We start from the raw sequence: 21,528 nt of genomic DNA on the forward strand, positions 1-21,528 counted from the left end.
CACAGAGGCCTTCTTACATTTTTGCTTGGGGTGGGTGGCGTCGGGGTGGGAATGACCCAGACAGAAATTAGTTTAACACTGAGCCTTTTTTAATTCAGTGAGGGACGTCAATGGGAAGCTGGCCTGGAGCAAAGACCCAATAATAAACACGTTTAAACTCTTGGGTGCATTTATTCATTCAGCAAGTATTAAGTGACTGCTACTTTCTCTGCAGTGAACTGGCTACTTCCAACTGCGGAGTACATGCCAAGAGGAAGCAGTAACCAGGTTTGCTCTTGAGCTTGAATCTAGCAGAAGATGTTAGACCAACATAAGAATGATCTTCACTTAAGACCAAAGGCAATAATTCCCTAAGGGAATTTCAGGAAAACATGTGATGTGGCTGCTGTGGCCTTCACTCAGAATCTTTGTCTCTAGAAGCAAAGAACATTCCTTCAACTTCCTTCCCCTTGGGACCCTTTCTTTACCTATTAGGGAAGAGACCTGTGAGAATGGGGAAGGAGCAAGGAGAGCATGAAAGATTCAGCGTTGCTGGCGTTAGTGTTTTATACAGTGAGCCCCCCTATGGCACTGGCACTTTGCATTTCTTCCACGCATGAAGTATCTTAAAGCAACTGCAGTGAAGAAGCTGTGACCCTGAAACAGCTCACCACTCCTTGTCTTTCTCACCAGGGTGAAATTCACAGAGTGAAGACAGATGGTACCAACAGGACAGTGTTTGCTCCTCTGTCAAGTCTGGGGGCTTCTGCGAGCCTGGCGTTAGACTGGCTATCAAGAAACCTTTATTTTACTGATCATGTGACTCGGTCAATTAAGGTAATAATTCCATAAAACTATTGACACAAACACTGGTTTCTAATTCATGTAAAATTTCAGGAAATGCTGTCATATGGAGGAAGGAAAAAAGGGATATTAACATTAATTCTCTGAAGACACGGAGAAACCTAAAAATTGAAACTTTCCACTGTGCTATTTTGTCTCCACCTGAGTATCAATGGCAGGCTGTTAATAATTTAATAAATAATGATTTATTAAAATATATGCAAAGATAAATAAAAATTATGTAACGAATTCAATGTAAAGGGAAGCTTATAGTAGGCAAGGCCCATTTTCATTATCTTTCCCCATCAAGTATCCAATGCTATTTCAGTTCTAAACCAAATTTATAGATTGCTATTGTTCTAAGATGGAAATCTGTGACTCTAACAGTGAAACAGAAAGTAGAAACTTGATTCTAATTCCTTTCTTTTGTGAGATAAGTGTTCTTTTTACTCTTAATTCCCAGAAGAAATTCTATAGGGGCACAGGTATGAAATCACATGAAGTAACTCAGAGGTAACTTGACTAGTGTTGGTTTACTCCAGTCTGGGATAAGGTTGAGACATGTGAGGGATTATTAATTCAGAGTGAGAATGAGAATTCCTAATGCAAAGGGGCAGTTTTGGGAATCTGACAGTAGGGTGACAGTCCACTGCTCTGGGTGAAGCATCAGTTAGTAAGTTGGTTCTCTTTAGGACATTCAGAAGGATTGATGCTAACGATGAGGAAGATGCACAGTAGCCTTCCTCAGGAGCCTCCACAGTAGCCATCCAAACCTTAGCACACTGCTGAGGGTCAAAAAGCATAGTAAACGGTCACGGTGACAGGGACAGTCACAGTATGTACTCAGTATTCTAATCTCAAGCCAAGTAGAATCAGCAGCTCCTAACATGAAGGGAAACTTGGAGGCTCATCTGGTTCAAGCTGTTTATTTGGTAAGAATGTTAAGCCCACAGAAGTCAGCTTCACTGCCCTGATTCTGGGAGGTGGGGTGGGAAGGGGTGGGTGGTCTAACTTTGCCTTGTTATAAACCACAAGTTCAGCAGTCAATTCTGCTTCAACCGCCTTGGACAGTGACAGAAAGTATTTTGCACAACTTCAACTAAAAATATCACTGGCCCAAGACAAGGCAATATTTACTGCCCAAGACCTTTAGTACCAAACTCATTCTCTAGAGGCCACTCAGTACAAAACTGTCTTCTTTCCAAATGGCAAAGAAGGAATGCTCCTGTTTAGTAAAGGGGATCTTCTTTTGTGGACTGATAATCTTTCAAGAGCAGAGCACTTGTCTCCTCCATCAGGGTGAGATAGCACCAGTTGAAGAACTGAGTATGTGCGTGTGCGTGTGTGCATGTGCATTTGTGTGTATTGGTGAGGCTACTTTAACCATGAAAACTTAAATTGTGCCCCAAATGCAGCAAGGTCCAGAGGAGAGAAAACTTGCCTTGGAGTCCTGGTTTCGAGTCTGGATTGTTTGCTCATTTGTGCATTCATTAAACAAACACTAATAAATGCTTTCCATGGATCAGTGCCATGGTTGTGTGTATGTTCAGTCGCTCAGTCATGTCTGACTAAAGATCCCATACAGTCCTAGGACTGTAGCCTGCCAGGCTCCTCTGTCCATGGAATGTTCTAGTCAAGCATACAGGACGGGGTTGCCATTTCTTTCTCCAGAGTATCTTCCTGACCCAGGGATTGAACCCTGATCTCCTGCATTGCTGGCAGATTCTTGACTGACTAAGCTATCATAATAGGAGTAACTCATGTTGAATTCCAGCTTTTCCACTAGGGGTAGCTGTGTGCTCACTCACTGAAAGCAATTTTGTAACTGAGAAGTGAAATGTACAGAAAGGCTGTCTGTGAGAGAGCTCCCGCTATTCCAAAAAAAAACAAGGAGACTTTCCTTTGAACCAAAGGCATCCTTAGGAAAAGGAGAGAAATTGTAGCAGAAAGAGGCAAATTGAAAAAATTACTTTAATCCAAATAGGAGAAAAAGCAAGAGAGAAAATTATAGAGAAAGAGTGAGGGAGAGAAGGATGTGTGTGTTTGTGTGTGCATGTGAAAGAGTGAGGGAGGGAGAAAGATGTATATAGATAGAAAGGCAAAGATAGAAGCAAACATAAATAATCAGTTTGTATTGAAATACGATTTTATAGAAAAGGCTTTGTGCAAATCAAGAGACGTTTTCTTATTTCTTACGAGTATTTCTCACCTCAGACTGTCTCAAGTGCATACTAAAATAGCCTTGTTTCTATAAGAAACTGCTTCTGGTCCAGTAATCCATATCTCTTAGTGGTATTTCACAGTGGTATAACACTGTCGTTATAACAATTCAAGCAAGATTGCTTAAAAACATAGCAATAGGAAAACTACAAATCCTCTCTAGGCCTCTTCTTTATTACCTTATATAGGCATAATAATGACATCCATCTCTTAAAGTCACTGTGAGGATTAAATCTGATAGTGCTTAATATAATGCCTGCTATATAGTGGGTTCCCATAAACAGGTCAATAAAAAACATTGACTGTAGTTGTGCCGGGTGCTGTGCAAAGCACTTTACATGAATTATCCCATGTTGCTGGGACCTCTATGCAGAAGGGACCATTATCTACCACACTTGACTAACACAGTTCAGAGGTGAACTTACTTGCCTCAGGTCCTGTAGTCAGTCATGTAGGATCTGGCAGGGTGGGCATTTGCACACAGGCCCTTAACATGATATAGAACTCACTCAAGTGAATTAGATTGTTTGTTCAACTGTGTTTGCAGTGATGGACCAGCGGGTACTCTGGTCCAGGCATCGGGGTACAGGAGAACTATGGTGTTCCCTTTGGATGGTTCTCATCTTCTTCTGAAGGCATTTTGTAGTTTCACTCAGGCAGTGATCCATATAAATAGCTTCTCCTGAATTTTTAGATAAATTGCAAATAGAAATTTGAGTGGTGATTTCATTTTCTTACTCCCATTTTCTATTGAGCTGATTTTCTTGTAGCTCTGGTATGCAATTAGGGATTATCTGAATATCACGCAAACCCTCTCATTCACCCTGATCATAGTTTGAATTTGTTGTGTGTTTCAGTTTTCCTTCATCTTAGCTTTCTTATTTTCCTCTTATGCAGGTTTTAACACTTCGAGGAGATGTCAGTTACGGGAAAACCCTGATTACCAATGATGGGACGAGTCTTGGAGTTGGTTTGCCAGTTGGCATAACTATCGATCCTATTAATGGGTGAGTGTTCATTCAAAAATAGCATATATCTTGTATACAGCAGCACTTTTGTTAGTATTATGATCTGATAAAATGGAAGATTTCAAACATAGGACCTCTTCTGATTTCATATGCCAACATTTGAAAAATACAGATCTCAGGGCTTCTCTGGTAGCTCAGTGGTAAAGAATCCGCCTGCCAGTGTGGGAGATGTGGGTTCGATCCCTAATCTGGGAGAACCCCAGATGCCACAGAACAGCTACACCTGTGTGCCACAACAATAGAGCCTGTGCTCCGGAGCCTGGGAGCTGCAGCTACTGAAGCCCGCGTGCCCTGGAGCCTGTGCTATGCAACAGGAGAAGCCACTGCATTGAGAAGGCTGCGTACCACAACTAGAGAGTGGTCCCTGCTCGCCCCAACTAGAGTAAAGCTCGCGTGCCGCAAAGCCCCAGCACAGCCAAAAAAAAAAAAGAAAAAGAAATTATATAAAAAAGAAGGAGAAGGAAATGGCAACCCACTCCAGTATTCTTACCTGGAGGATCCCATGGACAGAGGAACCTGGTTGGCTACAGTTCATGGGGTTGCAAGAGTCGGATACGACCTGGCGACTAAACCACCACCACCATGTAAAAAAGAAAATATAGATCTCAGAAAGAAATAACTGTTAAGTTATATGTAATATGTATTTTTCAAATTAATAACCCTGAATTTCAAACAGGCAAGAATTTCAGGCATTTTAAAATAGAGCAAACAATAATATATTTTGACTTGGAATAAATGTGGAAAACTTGAAATAGACCTTGAAGGGTGAGAAGACCACCAGTAGATGGAGGATGGCTTGCAGCTGAGAAGTGGTACTTGAGGCCAAAGAGCAGTGGGGGCCCAGAAGCATAGTGGTACTTAGCATGATTGTGTAAAGGGCTGGAACCAGAGACTTCGAGTAAGGGATAGTTGACTAGATGGGAGAGATACAGCAGCTAAAGCCACTTGGGGATGAATCAGGGAGGGGCTTTAATGTCATGCTAAGGAGTTGTACTGTATTATTATTATTTTTTTTTTTTTTGAGAAATAAGGAGCCAGCAGGAAATTTGGAGGAAAGGAATGATAGAACCTAATCTGTATTTTAGAAAAATTAATCAGGATTGGAGTGGCAAGAGTTAGGGGAAAAAGAAAATGTTTAGCTAGTGATAAGAGTTCTTAGCTAAGGTTAAGTAGCTTAAATTTTTAGCGAACTCAGAATTCATAAGAGTTTTGTGACTTTGTCCAGAAAACTTCTGGCAACCTGGAATGGGATAGGAGAAAGAGAATAATGACAGGAACTTAGGGTGAGCAGTTAGCAAGTTAAGGAGATCATGAGAATAAATAAGAGTACTGTTAAAACAGTTAAAATGCTATGAGGTCCAGGGGTAGAGGGACTGAAGGTTTGAGAGCTCAGACAAATTTTAAGGGCAGAGGACAGGTTCAATGGAAGAAATAAAATAGGAGAAAGGAAGAGATGGAAGAGATCGGTTGAATTTCAGTTTGAAAACTTAGAGGTAAAGAAGTTTAGAATTGAAGAGTAGGTTCGTGGGAAGGGTATACTGGATTGATGGTGAAAGAAAGATGCCAATACAAATGATTGGAATTAAGGGTTTGAGGAATCGTGAAAGAGTTTGAGAGGGCTGTCTGGTGAAGCAGGAGGTGAGTTCGAAAGGAATGAAAACTTTGACTCATGTGTAGAAGTTATGTCCTCATTGGAAATGGAAAGCAATCTTCACATATTTTAATGAAATTGGTAATTCTGTGTGATTAGGATTCATGTGTATACATTATATTTTCCATCAAAATTGGAAAATTAAGTAGCTTATCTTGTGGTAATTGATTCTGAAAAGAAATAAAGAAGGCTGAGAGGTGAGCAGGGAGGCACTTGAATACTTTTGCATTAGCTCTTTCTTTTCTGGTGTGCTTAGCAGTCTGTGAGTCTGGAACTGACTGTTGATACAGGCTCTTAGTCCATGAACTTCCTGTGTGATCAAGCTAAAGGATTGTCCACCAGTGGAAAATGGTGTCCTGTGTCAGATTTCATTTTAAGTGGCCTCTCGCCCAATAATAACTGGGAAGTATACAACCCACTCCAGTGTTTTTGCCTGGAGAATCCCGGGGACGGGGGAGCCTGGTGGGCTGCCGTCTATGGGGTCGCACAGAGTCGGACACAACTGAAGCAACTTAGCAGCAGCATACAGACATTAGAGAGTACTAGTTACGGACTTGTCCACGCTGTATGTAACAGGATATTGACACTTCAGACTTCTTCCATTGAATGGTGTGCATCCTGAGGACAAGAAAGATTTGTTTTTCATTTAAATACATACTGAAAGGATATGTTTCACTAAACACCTTTGTTTTTCATGGTTGTAGGAAACTGTACTGGTCAGACCGAGGAACCAACAGTGGCATTCCTCCCAAGATTGCCAGTGCTAACATGGATGGCAAATCTCGAAGAACTCTCTTTACCGGGAGCCTTGAAAATGTGGCATTTATCACCCTTGATATTGAGGAGCAAAAACTCTACTGGGCAGTCAGCAGTACGGGAGTGGTATGTGCGCACATTTTAGTCCCTTGGTCTTTGTTGCAGAACTTGTGTAGTTGACATCCATTGTTCTGAGTTGTCTGGCCGTGGTTCTCAAACAATCTCAGCCACTTTTGGGGTTTCCCAGGTGGCACTAGTTGTAAAGAACCCACTTACCAATGCAGGAGATGTGGAAGAGACGTGGGTTCAATCCTTGAGTTGGGAAGATCTGGAGGGGGGCATGGCAACCCACTCCAGTATTCTTGCCTGGAGAACCCCATGGACAGAGGAACCTGACGGGCTGCAGTCCATAATGTCACGACTGAAGCGACTTGGCATGCACGCACATACACCAGTGTTTTATTGCCCTTTCTCTCAATAACTTGAAGTCCAATTGCTTACAGAATGTTATTTATTCCCTTATTCTTTTTTTTGCTTCAAGACAAATTCCATCTCTCATTTCATATTTTTCCTCTAAGAGCCCTTTCTTCTTAAACAGAAAGCTTCTGAGCTCAATAGGCATCTGCTCACAGATGCCTATTATTTTCTGGTAGTTGTAATGTGTGAGAACTCCCTTTCTTGGTCATTTTAAACTTCAAGATGAAGTTTATTATAATCTGCAATAAGAAATAGGAAGTATACAATTTCATTCATTCACAGAAATAACACTTGGTCTTTACTACTGTGCTTATACAGCTGATCTGGCACTAGGCACAAAGAACACACTCAGTAATAATTATTGATCAGCTACAGTATTGTTTTGGTTGTTGAATGTGTGCTAGTTGCTTCCTTGCTTTAGAGAGCAGGAGTGATTTCAGATCTGTTTATGACATTGATGCTCTTCAAAAAGTGGTCCGGTAGATTTGATTTTCAGTTCATGATAGCTTGACGAGGACTCATCTCACTCTTAATGTGTGATTATAATGAAGAAATGGAGTGATGTGTGTGAAAGCCCTTCACAGAAGTACTTGCCTCATGCTGTGATTTCTGCATACGAGTTAGCATGTCCCAGACCAGCCTACCCAGCAGCTCCCACTTCCCGTTTCCACATCCGCTCTGCTCTCCGCAATCTGTGAGCCGGTTGGTGGTGTGACTTCTCTCCTTTCTCCTAGGCTAGAACCCTCATATTCCTCCTTCACTCTAATAAGCATGGCCTGTTTAATCATCACAGAAATCCCGGCAGTTTGTCCTTGTGCGTCTTCTCTCAGGGCCTGCCTTTTCTGCCACCTGCACCATTCCGAACCACTTCTCTCTAGCTATCTCACTAATGAAACTGCTTTCACGATGGAGGCATGTGGTCTTTGTGAAACCACAAGGAACCCTGAGCCCTGGCCCAGATAAGTAGCTCCAGATTCCTGAGCCAAGTGTGCTCAGCTCATCTGGTCCCAGACACTCCCTCAGCAGCTTCCCACAGAGATTATCTACCTTGTGCTGCACCCTTCTGGAATTTCTGTTGGTTTCCAGGACATAGCCTGCTCTTGTAACTGCTGGATTCCCTTGTCGAGAGAGGCAGGGAGCAACACCGATTTGTCTCTCTTGCCAGCAATCAGCTCAGATCCTGACACAGAGGAGGATCAAACCAGCTATGTCTATATATTTTTTTTTCTTCCAGAGCAGACTGCTTATCACTTCCTGTTAGGATCTTCGTTCTTGAGTTCTTCTCTAGTTCACCAGAGTCGTTTTGGGGCCGACTTATTACTGTGCTGTGTTAATAGCGCTGTCTTGCTGTCTTCTATGAGTGTGTCGAGTACGTTTCCTATCTCCATTGCAGAAATGGTTGGTGAAGACATTAAACCCAGGGCCAGTTTAGCACACAGTATCCTTGACCAGAATATCACATGCAGGGATTAGTTCCCTGTTTTTCACCATGCCATCTGAGAAGGTTGACTGGCTTACTTGGACTTCAGCCTCATTATCAGTGAAATGGGCACAGTGACATTTGTCTGACCCACCACTTGATATAGCTGTGACTATCACATATAGTTAGAAATAGATATGAAACATCCCTGGAAAGGATAGAATGCGATCTACATGTGAAACATTATTAAGCTAATATTAGTTTTAAACATTTGTCTCATTTCACCATGAATCAGTCAATAGCAAAAATTCTAACCTTTCAGATTGAAAGAGGAAATGTGGATGGAACAAATCGAATGATCCTGGTAAACCATCTTTCCTATCCCTGGGGACTTGCTGTCTATGGCCCCTTCCTTTATTACTCCGATGAAGAATATGAGGTCATTGAAAGAGTTGACAAGGCTACGGGGGCCAACAAAATAGTCTTGAGAAATAATCTCCCAAATCTCAGAGGCCTTAAAATTTACCAAAGACGTGGTGAGTATTTGTCACTGAAACATACATTCATGTGTGTTCAATGAATATATCTATGCCCTTACATGTCTGCATACAACCCCGCCACACACACAAACTTGTGTGCATACAGAAATAGAAATTATTCCAAAATATTTAAAATATATTAAGCATGGCTAAGTGTCAAAGACTAATCTGGCAACTGAAAGGCCAGATTCACTTCAGAGTAAACTTTCTCCCATTCATTCCCCAGCACTTTTTACTTTGCTTTTGTTTTATTGCCCTCCCTCACATAATTATGTATGTGTTTTTTGTCTGAGTTCTTCATTAGTATGTAACCTTTATGAGGACAGGAATTTTGTCTGTCTTGTTTCTTGCTCTCTACCCAGTAACTAGAATAGTTACTGGCGCATTGGAGGTTGGATACCTACTGGAAAAGTAAATAACACAATAGAATTTTTTTAATCTTAAAAGGAGTACTCTTAGGTGTGCTTTTTTGAGATAATGTAACTTTTGATTTGCCCCTTTAAATTAGTATTATGATCTAGAGATAATTTCTTTATTTTGAAATATCTAGCCTAAGACTATCAAGTAATTTGTTTGTTGTCCTATAACCTAGGTGTGTCACTTGATATTATTTATTGTATATTCAAAAAAACTTCAAGTATTCTTATTTAATATACATTAAATCAAATATCCATCACATGTTTGATCGTATAATTAAAATATAGAATTTTAAATGGCAGTACATAAGTTATTCCTCTAACTCTTGAATGATTGGTGGAAGAAGAACAATTGGTGCTCCATTCTCTACTATGATATAACATAAACTATTACATGGTTGTGGTCCTGTTTTAAACCTCTGTGTGTTAGATCTATAAGCACTAGGCTCTCCAATATCGTTTTTAGGTTAACTCAGATTCCATATTTTGTTACTGACTTTTATAATGGTCCCCAAATTTGACACTGAGTGGCAAATAGATGGGGTGAAAAGTTACAAACTAATTGTGATTTCATTTAGGCTCCGAATCCTCAAATGGCTGCAGCAACAACATGAACGTCTGTCAGCAAATTTGCCTGCCTGTGCCAGGAAGACTGTTCTCCTGTGCCTGTGCCACCGGATTTAAACTCAATCCTGACAATCGGACCTGCTCTCCATATAGTTCTTTCATTGTTGTTTCCTCGCTGCGGACCATCAGGGGCTTTAGCCTGCAGTTGTCAGACCACTCAGAAGCCATGGTACCAGTGGCAGGCCCGGGTACGTCCCTCCAATACAAGTAACACTTGACTCCATCTGATGTCGTGTCGAAGTCCTTGGTGCCCTATAGCATTTCTCCATGTTTGGATTCAGCACACGACCCAGATAATCACAGTGGTGTGATCACTCACCTAGAGCCAGACATCCTGGAATGTGGAGTCAAGTGGGCCTTAGAAAGCATCACTACGAACAAAGCTAGTGCAAGTGATGGAATTCCAGTTGAGCTACTTCAAATCCTGGAAGGAAGCATGTTTATTCTGCTTGATAACCATATTCACATGTGCTCATGGTTAATCTCTGCTTTCCTATGTCTAAAAAGTCATCTAAGTTACCATCTTGTAAATATATTATACAGTCAACAAGTTTTTCATCCAGCTTTGCATTTTGAAAAATATCAAATGCAGAAAAGTTGAAAAGTGTAGGGAATACCCTTATGCTTGCTAGATTCAAACATCATTAACATTTTGCCACAGTTGGTACTTAAGTTTGATCACCTGGTAATGGTGATCACCATGAAATCTCTGCCTTTTTGCCCCTCTACAATTTAGATGAAATTTTTGGGGTTACACTTTGATACCCTATAAATATCTTTTCCCCCAGGCATCTTTTATTCATTGGTTTTTTAAAATATAAATTTATTTATTTTAATTGGAGGTTAATTACTTTACAATATTGTATTGGTTTTGCCATACATTGACATGAATCTGCCATGGGTGTACATGTGTCCCCCATCCTGGACCCCCTCCCACCTCCCTCCCCATCCCATCCCTCTGGGTCATCCCAGTGCACCAGCCCCGAGCACCCTGTCTCATGCATCAAACCTGGACTGGCGATTCATTTAACATATGATAATATACATGTTTCAATGCCATTCTCTCAAATCATCCCACCCTCGCCCTCTCCCACAGAGTCCAAAAGACTGTTCTATACATCTGTGTCTCTTTTGCTGTCTCGCATACAGGGTTATCATTACCATCTTTATAAATTCCATATATGTGCATTATTATACTGTATTAGTGTTTTTCTTTCTGGCTTACTTCACTCTGTATAATAGGCTCCAGTTTCATCCATCTCATTAGAACTGATTCAAATGAATTCTTTTTAATGGCTGAGTAATATTCCATGGTGTATATGTACCACAGCTTCCTTATCCATTCGTCTGCTGATGGGCATCTAGGTTGCTTCTATGTCCTGGCTATTATAAACAGTGCTGCGATGAACATTGGGGTGCACTTGTCTCTTTCATATCTGGTTTCCTCGGTATGTATGCCCAGGAGTGGGATTGCTGGGTCATATGGCAGTTCTATTTCCAGTTTTTAAAGAAATCTCCACACTGTTCTCCATAGCAGCTGTACTAGTTTGCATTCCCACCAACAGTGTAAGAGGGTTCCCTTTTCTCCACACCCTCTCCAGCATTTATTGTTTGTAGACTTTTGGATAGCGGCTATTCTGATTGGAGTGAAATGGTACCTCATTGTGGTTTTGATTTGCATTTCTCTGATAATGAGTGATGTGTTGAGCATCTTTTCATGTGTTTGTTAGCCATCTGTATGTCTTTGGAGAAATGTCTGTTTAGTTCTTTGGCCCATTTTTTGGTTGGGTCTTTTATTTTTCTGGAATTGAGCTGCAGGAGTTGCTTGTATATTTTTGAGATTAATTCTTTGTCAGTTGCTTCATTTGCTATTATTTTCTCCCATTCTGAAGGCTGTCTTTTCACCTTGCTTATAGTTTTCTTTGTTGTGTGGAAGCTTTTAATTTTAATTAGATCCCATTTGTTTATTTTTGCTTTTATTTCATTGGTTTTTATCTTTGTCTGAAATGATTTAATTGGGAATTGCAAAATGGTTCTTTTTCTTGTTTTATCATTCCTTCTACGTTCATTCTCCTTTCCTTTTTATTATCACATGCACTCAAGTTTTTATTTCTTTAATTCAGTGTAGAATCATTTAGCATAATTGTTCTTTTGATGCTCCTATCGATCTGTTTTGTCTGGGGAGAACCTCTCCTATTGCTGTCTGTGTTCTTTCGACATGATTCCGTTAGTGTTTGAATGCTTCCTTGCTTCTTGGTCTAATAAATATGTTCCAGACTTACCGTGTACCTTCCCTTCCCAAACCTATGCTTAACTATTTCTCCCAGAAGCCAGTACTCTTTATTGTGGGAAGTGGCTTTTAGAAACTAAAATTTGGGGGTAGTTGTGCTCATTGCAACTGGGAAATAAATAGTTTTATTTCATAATGGGGGCATGGTTTGAGCAAAGGGGATTTGGAATGAGGGTTAGAGAGGAAGGGCAGACATTTTTAAAAGTTCTAGTTCAAGCTAGAGCATAGTTTAATGGTCTTTTCTTTAATGTTCCAGGACGAAATGCACTGCATGTGGATGTGGATGTATCTTCTGGCTTTATTTATTGGTGTGATTTTAACATCTCTGTGGCATCTAATAATGCAATCCGTAGAATCAAACCAGATGGCTCTAATTTTACAAACATCGTTACAGATGGGATAGGAGTAAATGGAGTCCGGGGTATTGCGGTGGATTGGGTAGCAGGTGGGTAAGCTATATAGTAAGCTATATAGTGATTTTATTGAAAAGCTTTTTGTGTTTGCATTTCTGTCATCTTATTTATACTATAAAGTTTAAGATACATGTGGCAGATCTATTTTCCTAGATGTTTATTGAGATTATTTAAGATAAGTTGAATTGAGTTTTTAGAATAAATGTAACAGCTTTGTGTCTGTTAATGATAAAGTGTTTCAGTTGACAGATTCATTATAGATGATCTCATTATAGATTATTTACTGAGTTGTTGGCAAAATGGAAAGAAATATTTAATTATGTGGACTTATTTCACCCTTAAAGGAACATCTAATTTCTAAATTGGAAATATCTAAATTTTAAAAGAGAAAGGAATATCAAAATATAATATAAACCATAAAATGGCAATCATTTATTTTAAAGCTGAGCAATTTTAGTTGCTGAATTCTTAATTGCTTCCTCATGTTATTTATGAAACCCCTTTGATTATTAGGTACTTTGTTGTAGTTAATTGAAATGCCTGATCCAACATTATATTAACTTTTCTATACTGATTTGTATACTTAGTTTTGAATTACCATCCAGTTTTTAATGATACATTGAAAAACAACTGTCAACAGTCTATGGCCTATAGGCCAGATGTAGCCCGTGCTAAGTAAAGTTTTGTTGGAACACAGCTATGCCCATTCATTTATGTACTGTAAACTATCTTCCCACCATACTTTTTTGCTCTAGCATTTACTTTGTTCTGTAATGCCCAAATTTTGGTGACTTTAGAAGGTCCATAGGATGAAAACATCTACACTAGTTAGAAACAATCTATTTAGTTCCTAAGAGTAAATATTTATTTTTCTAAGCCTAAACTGAGATATTTATTTATCCTCCTGGGAAAGACAACATATACTGGCTCAAACCTCTATCTTACAAGAGCTATCTTCTTCTTTTTTCTTGGTTTGCCATTAATCAGCATGCTCTTTCATTTTCTTGCAGGAAATCTTTATTTTACCAATGCTTTTAGATCTGAAACACTAATAGAAGTTCTAAGGATCAATACCACCCACCGCCACATTCTCCTTAAAACCACAGTGGATATGCCCAGAGACATTGTTGTGGACCCCAAGAATCGATACCTCTTCTGGTCTGACTATGGGCAGAACCCAAAGATTGAACGGTCTTTTCTTGACTGTACCAATCGAACTGTGCTTGTATCAGACATCACTGCCACACCACGGGGCTTGGCATTGGATCATAGCAGTAACTACATTTATTGGGTTGATGACGCTGTAGATTTAATTGCAAGGATCAGCATTGAGGGAGGGGACTCTGAAGTGATTCGTTTCGGCAGTCGTTACCCATCTCCTTATGCCATCACTGTGTTTGGAAATTCTATCATATGGGTAGACAGGAATTTAAAGAAAATCCTCCAAGCCAGCAAGGAACCAAATAGAGCAGATCAACCAACAGTGATAAGGGACAATATTGATTGGCTAAGAGATGTGACCATCTTTGACCAGAGTGTCCAGCCTCGGTCACCAGCAGAGCTCAACAACAACCCTTGCTTGGAAAATAATGGAGGATGTACCCATTTCTGCTTTGCTCTGCCTAAATCACAAACCCCTAAATGTGACTGTGCCTTTGGGACCCTGCAAGCTGATGGCAAGAGCTGTGCCATTTCATCAGAAAATTTCCTCATCTTTGCCTTGGATAATTCCTTGAGGAGCTTACGTTTTGACCCCAAAGACTATAGCCAACCTTTCCCAGCAATAAGTGTGGAAAAAATGGCTGTGGCCCTAGACTATGACAGCATAGATAACAGAATCTACTTCACACAACTTTTGTCATCTGGAAAAGGCCAGATTTCCTATGTCAACCTGAATTCAAGGAGCAGTCCGCCCACTGTTGTTGTTTCAGGTAAGTGTACTTTAAGTATAGCTTATTTTGGAAGGAGACGCAATGGGATCAACACACATGGATGACCCAGGGATTCTAAAATGTTTATTGAGATTCTAACTTCTTTTTGTATGTTTGTTGGTTGTATGTCCAGGCATAGGGAGTCCTGAGGGCATTGCCTTTGACTGGATCAATAGAAGAATTTATTACAGTGACTACACCAATCAGATGATTAAGTCCATTGCCACGGATGGGTCTAGACACACTACGATAGCCGAAGTTCCAAAGCCAAGAGGAATTGTGTTAGATCCTTGCCAAGGGTGTGTCATGATTGCTTATTTCTGGAGGGAGCAGGGTCTGAAATTATGTTATGTTAATAGAGAGCCAGTGTTTCGTGCACTTGTAATACTGTAGCTACAGATTAAGGGATGAAAGAGCATGAGTGACCTTCCTTGGGAAGGAACTCCGGTTGGTGCTCCTAGGAAGTTTGGCCGCATACTAGGGAATTGATGCTCTAACTCAGTAAATCCCTATTGGACAAGTTGTGTGGGTGGGAATGGAGTAAGCTTCCATTTGCTCTATTGGTGTCAAATATAACTGTTATATTTGCAGTTAAAGAATGCTGCTGTCTTTCTTAAGTAAAAAGAAGTGTGAGTTCCTTGTGGTGAATTATGTCTCCTTTTGGATCACTAGGTACATGTATTGGACCGACTGGGGTACTAATGCTAAAATCGAGACTGCCACAATGGGTGGATACTCCCGGAGAAGCTTGGTGGACAGGGACCTGGTCTGGCCCAATGGGCTCACTCTGGACTATGAACAAAACCTTCTCTACTGGGCAGATGCTAATCTGTACGTGTCTTTGGTTATTCTTGTGGGTATTGATGAGATTTCTTCCTCCCTGTTCAAAAGAAGAGGGATATGCATAATGTGGTGAAATATTGGTGAATATACCTGTGAAAATTGATCTATATCATGAGATTGATAATTGTAAACTGAAAGACATCTAAAGATGTGTTACTAGACAAGTTAATTTCAACTATGGTTATAAATATAGTCATTCAGTTTATAATCGTGTAACTACCTCAAAATATGAATGACTTTAAACGTACACTGATAGTAAAATTTCTCAGGGTTTTAGCTTTCAGTGTCTTGTAAAAGCATTTTCTTTCAGTCTTTGTCTTTTGATCATCTTCTTAAAAAAAATTACTTCTTGTGCCAGCTTCTTCTCAGTCCATTTCATAATATTTTCTGTCAGCTCTAATTTTTGCATGTAACTCTCCAGTCACTTCTGAAATTACACATATTCCCATCATCCCAATGATTGAAGATATGAGATGATTTTGTTTAATAGGACTGGTATCTGTATGTTAGGAATGTTAAACTTTCCTTGCTTATTTTCTTATGATTTTGGTCTCATGAGGCTGAGCACCTAACAACTTATTTTCTAACAATTTTCTCACTTGAAATAAAGCAGTGATATTTTGTGTCTCAATTAGAAAGATATCTCAAAGTCAATGACAAATGGAAAAACTCATTACGCAGGTGGGAAGGGAAAAGTAATTCACATTTTATTGAGCGACTACTATGTGCCAGACAGCAAGACAGGTATTATTTCCAAGCAAGAGGTGTATTATTTCACAATACTCCCCTCTTTTTGTTTCTTTTCCCTGTTTCCTTTAGTAGGATTACTTGTGGGTTATATTAATATTTGGAAATCATTTATATAGGCCATTGTTTAATAAGCAGATGCAGTTCTCCCATTACCAGGAGAAGCATTTCTTGCTGCCATATGCTCCACTTGAAAAGAAAGTTGGGGGCTTGTGTAAAAGTCATGATTGCACTGAGGCATTAGGTGCCTTCATCCTTCTGGATTCTAGTATTTCCTTTTTTCTTTTTCCATCTTCATTTTAGGGAGAAGATTGAGCGCTTCGATCTAGAGCGCTATCTGCGGGAGGTCGTTGTCAGCAGAGCCAATAGTCCTTTTGGCCTAGCTGTTCATGGCCAGCATGTTTACTGGACTGACTTGCTCACTCAGAAAATTTATCGAGCTAACAAAGTTGATGGGTCAGGTCAGACTGCAGTGACCACGACCCTTCCCTTTCGGCCTAAGGGTATCTGTGCTGTTGTGAAGGACCAACAACAGTGTGACAATCCTTGCGATCGGTTTAATGGGGGCTGCAGCCATATTTGTGCACCAGGTAAGGCATTGGGCACGAAGATGAGTCATGGAGAGTGATAATAATGATGACCTCTAGTAGGGAAGGCTGAGGGAATATTCAGCTCCAGCACAAGCAAAGATTCTCTTTGTTTTCAGAGTAATTTCTAAAATAGACTTCAGGGTTTGTCTGTTGAGAAGAAGACTGAAAGGTTTTTTTTTTTTTCTTTCCTATTCCATACGGAGCCTTCTTACAAAGATGTTTTTTTTTTTTCAGTTAAAGAAGGTTTTTATTTTTGCAGTGTCATTCCATACAAAAGCAATAGAAACATAACAGTCTTTAGAAGTTTACAACTGAATATATGAACAGAAAATCTGTACACATTATCATTTACAGCCATTTTACAAAGTGAATTAACTGATTATAAAAAAAATTCTAATCCCTCTGCTGCCTTAACTTTTGGAGTATTTTAGGTAGAAGGCCCACTTAGTGCTATTTACAAGTACCAAATTAAGACTGTATAACTTACACATAAAATCCATTAACTTATCAGCTCAATTCAATATCTCTGACTATTCAGTGCTCTGTATGAGGAAAAATCCAATCCTGATATGCTGACAAACAACCAGAAACTCACTAACGCTTTCCACAGAGATAGTAAAGGAGCCAATTATGAGAACACTCATTCAGATACCAGTAAAGAAAGTCGATGCCAGACTGGCCCCAAAACAGTTGGACCCAAACCAGCTAGCTGACGAGTAGCAATCTAGCATCTACAATCCCCGTGGAAGACCAGCTACAGCACACTTTCCAGGTTTCCATCAAGGGTGCTGGAGATTAAGCGACTGAGGTTGTCGCAAGACTGCTTCAAGTTACATTTTCCTCAAATTTAGTTCCATTTACAATGTAAAACATGCAAAGTACACTCCCTATACATAAAATTAACATTTCTTAAGAAAACAGGGCAAGAACAGCACTTCACCAGGAGACAGCAAGCTATTAACAGGAAGCTCCAGTTACAAACGAGGCTGCATGCCGGGCAGCTGGCCTGCAGGGGGCGCCGGTGAGCTCACGGCCGAGAAGTCTCTCAGCGGCTCGGTTAAACAGGCCTCCAAATCGAACTCGTCCCCTGCCTGGCGGTCCATGTGCCTGACTTTGGTGGGGGTGCCGCAGAACACGTCGAAGTTGTCCTGAGAGCTCGTCTGGGACTCAGAGCTGCTTTCTGCGGACTCAGTCTCCATTTCCCCGAGGTCCACAGGATGTATTTCTTGCAAATCACATCCTTCTTCAGCTGGGGGATCCCAAAAATGCAGAGCCACCTTCCAGAGTCTGATCTGCTGGTCCCATGACCGCCGACTGTACTTCTTGAATTTGTTGGGGGTTTTGGGATGAACGCCGGGCTGTCGAAGGTGCCTGGGGACTTCTTTAATGTAGCGGTCGTAGGCGATGGTGTTCTTCCCGTAGTTGATCTGCTTCTGTCTCCGCATGAGGACACTTTCATCCGTCTCCAAGTCGGCTGGCAATGCGGACACAGACTCCTTCGAATCCGAACTTCCTGATGACGACTTTCTCTCTCTTCCAAAGTCATTTATGAGGAGTTTCCTTTTATATCTTGCAATTTCTTTATTAACTTTGGTTCTCATTTCATCTTCTTCCACTGCACTTGCCCAGTCTGAACATCTAGAACGGGGCTTAGGGCCTTCGGGAGTGGTAAAGCTGTCGGGTCTGTGACCGCTGGGCGGCCTTGCGAGGCCCTCGGCGTCTTCGGGCTTCCGGCGCCTCCCGTCGGCCGTGCGCTTGCGTCCGAGGCTCCAACGCGCAGGAGGTGGAGGGCTGGCGTCGTTGTCGCGACGGTCCTCGTACCCGGCAGGGCTTCGCGGCCTGTAGGCCATGGCGACGCGGCGGGCGGCTCCTCACAAAGATGTTTTTAATTCAAGCTTGATGGAGGTAGAAAGAAATATGCAGGTTTGGCTGCTGCACATCATGTCTTGAATAGAAATTTCATCAATGAACTAATGTTCCTCATTAAAGGATTTAATACTTTCACTTAGGAGGTACTGTTTATCATTGAATAAATGGAGTGTGCTTCAGAAGTGTGTTTTATAGAGAATAATAAATTAATAAGAGGATGTGCCTTTTGAGACTATTGCTGGGCAGATTTTGCTGAGAAGGTAGAATCATTGCTAATGTTTCAATGAAGATAAGAAATAGTGGTTTAAAGATTAGAGTGAATTAACCACACTTATTAGAAATTGGTGGTTGTTCATATTGATGAAAACATAACTTAGAGCAGAGTTTCCATTTCTTAGAGCGTGTTTAATAATATAGAAGCTGTTGCCAGTGCTCTTCAGGGGGAGAAAATATCAATGTTTGCTACAGAAATCTTTTGCTTTTTTCTGGGCTTACCTTTCTTCAGGTCCAAATGGAGCTGAGTGCCAGTGTCCACATGAGGGCCACTGGTATCTGGCCAACAACAATAAGTACTGTATCCCGGATAATGGTACCCGGTGCGACAGTTCCAAGTTCACCTGCCTTAGTGGGAAGTGCATCCCTGACCAGTTGAAATGTAATGACATTGATGACTGTGGTGACGGCAGTGATGAGCTGGAAACTCTCTGTGGTGAGCTGAACTCTTGGAACTTTTGAAGTTCACGATGTACCTAGTGTTTGGTCCTTTTACAAGCAAAGAACATGTAGCCTGAGAATCTAGACTTCACTTCGCTTAAATCACGCAACAGCTAATATATGCGCTGTGAAGTAGTCTTTGATGCTTTATTAGGAAGCACCTCTGAAGTGCACCTAAGAAAGAGCAGAGATGCTGCATGCCATTTATAGTCTGGGGAGCTCTGGGAAAATTACTTAACCTCTCTGAGCCTCAGTCCCCTGAAAGCATTGTGTTTGCATGCTTTAATGAAACTGAGATATAAATTGAGGTGGTAGAGGAATGGAGTGACTTTGCCATTTGTGTCAAATACTGCATTTGCTTAAAAAAAAGTATACAACATATTTGCTTAATTTAACTAATTTAAAGTTTGAGCTCACTTTGCATGCAGTACCTTTTGCAGCTTTTGCCTTGGAAGGTAAACCCAAAGTATCTTATTTTACTTGATTGTATCTTTTTAGAAAATGGGATGATGCTTTAATCCCGAGCTTCTTCATTGTTTTTTCAATATTTTTTTCCCCTCCTCTTAGCGTTTCACACCTGCCCTTCGACAAGCTTCACCTGCGCCAATGGTCGATGTGTCCCATACAGTTATCGCTGTGATCACTACAATGACTGTGGTGACAACAGTGATGAGGCAAGGTGCCATTTCAGGGCTTGTAACAAAACAGAATTTACTTGCAAAAATGCAAGATGCATCTCTTCTTCATTAGTCTGTGATGGGATAGACAACTGCCATGACAACAATGCTTCAGATGAGAAAAATTGCCGTAAGTTCATCTTAAGTTCTTAATGGGCTTTGGAGCCTTGAACTCTCAGACCCTGGGAGATGTAAAGACGATGCATTTCTGAGAAAAGACTGACAATATTCATCTAAAACATACATTTCATTTTACACATCTACTAGTGATTTTTAAAAATAATTAATTCTACCTAATATTTGATTTATTTATACTATCTTTGACTACTTTCACCTTCAGTATTTTATCTTTGGTTTGTTTTTCTGATTATTGTAAAGCTTTACCAATGATCACTGACAAAATTAATTGATTAGTGTGTGTGGTTAATGTTTGCTGTGCACAAAGTTATGTAGTACAGTGTTGACCGAAATGATTTGGTAAATTGCTTTTTAGTGAACCGGTTTTCCCAAATTTCTGGAACTTACAGTTTAGCATCTTGAGAAAACAATAGCACAGAGTATGAGCAAAATGCTTTTTTAGTTTGGATGTATCTACATGCTCTGCTCTCTTTGTATGTGGTTACACACAATATTTATGTGGGTGTGCCAGTATTCTTGCCTGGATAATCCTATGGACAGAGGAGCCTGGTGGGCTACAGTCCATGGGGTCACAAAGATCCAGACATGACTGGATGACATCCAGAGCATGCATGACATCCAGAGCACGCATGACATCCAGAGCACGCACCCATGCTTTTTTTTGTTGTTTTTTTAAACAAGTGGTCAATATGTTTTATCCATGTCCTCCAACTTTTTTCCTGAGTATTTTAAAGCAACTTCCAGAAACACATGTCACTGATAAAGACATTTGTTTTCAAATTTAAAAAATGTTTTAAAATTTTTAATTGGGGGATAATCTGCTTTACCATGTTATGTGGGTTTCTGCCATACAACAAGCCAATCAGCCATAAGTACATATATACCCCCTTCTTCCTGAGCCTCCCTGCCATCCCACCTCCTCTCATCCTTCTAGGTCTTCACAGAGTACCAGGCTGAGCTCCCACTAGTTATCTGTTTTATACATGGTAATATATATTTTGAAAAACAACTACTATTCTAGCATTATGCTCAACAAAATCAACAGTACTTATTTAATGTCCTCTAGTACTAAGTCCACATTCAAATTTTATCATTTAGCCCCATATGTAAACAGTTCATCTGTTCACATCAGGATTCAAAGTCTACATATTGATTTAGGTTGGAATTGAGACCTTTGATTACATTAGACTTAATTCTTTGGGCAAGAACACTTCATAGGTGGAGCTGTCTATTTTTTGTTGTATCACATCATGAAGCACATAATGCTTGATTGTTCCAATTTAAGTGAGGATGATATTAATTTAGAAGTCAGTTTGAATCTTCCCTTTAGGAAGTTCCCATCAATCTTTCACCCAGTGGT

At 40.4% G+C, this 21,528-nt stretch overlaps 2 protein-coding genes across 2 annotated transcripts in view; one reads left to right on the plus strand and one right to left on the minus strand.

Moving 5' to 3' along the window:
• The window catches only part of LRP2 (LDL receptor related protein 2), a 153,660-nt gene that overhangs the window by 80,235 nt on the left and 51,897 nt on the right, over positions 1-21,528 (plus strand). Inside the window, exons 33-44 of the mRNA XM_070476367.1 lie at positions 673-816; positions 3,940-4,049; positions 6,426-6,603; positions 8,697-8,910; positions 9,908-10,144; positions 12,503-12,691; positions 13,670-14,590; positions 14,724-14,889; positions 15,263-15,421; positions 16,484-16,770; positions 19,145-19,348; positions 19,921-20,160. Of these exons, the coding sequence (XP_070332468.1) occupies positions 673-816; positions 3,940-4,049; positions 6,426-6,603; positions 8,697-8,910; positions 9,908-10,144; positions 12,503-12,691; positions 13,670-14,590; positions 14,724-14,889; positions 15,263-15,421; positions 16,484-16,770; positions 19,145-19,348; positions 19,921-20,160 (3,049 nt within the window). The remainder of the gene's footprint in view (positions 1-672; positions 817-3,939; positions 4,050-6,425; positions 6,604-8,696; positions 8,911-9,907; positions 10,145-12,502; positions 12,692-13,669; positions 14,591-14,723; positions 14,890-15,262; positions 15,422-16,483; positions 16,771-19,144; positions 19,349-19,920; positions 20,161-21,528) is intronic.
• LOC139038048 (histone RNA hairpin-binding protein-like) lies at positions 16,990-18,636 on the minus strand. The gene has a single exon (XM_070476073.1). The coding sequence runs from the start codon at positions 18,618-18,620 to the stop codon at positions 17,745-17,747; it is 876 nt and encodes a 291-aa protein (XP_070332174.1). The 5' UTR covers positions 18,621-18,636; the 3' UTR covers positions 16,990-17,744.

Source organism: Odocoileus virginianus, chromosome 13 (genome assembly GCF_023699985.2).
Source record: "Odocoileus virginianus isolate 20LAN1187 ecotype Illinois chromosome 13, Ovbor_1.2, whole genome shotgun sequence".
Lineage (NCBI taxonomy): Eukaryota > Metazoa > Chordata > Mammalia > Artiodactyla > Cervidae > Odocoileus > Odocoileus virginianus.

Excerpts from the sequence above, each read along its gene's own strand:
- LOC139038048 (XM_070476073.1), bottom strand. The coding sequence starts at position 18,620 with ATGGCCTACAGGCCGCGAAGCCCTGCCGGGTACGAGGACCGTCGCGAC.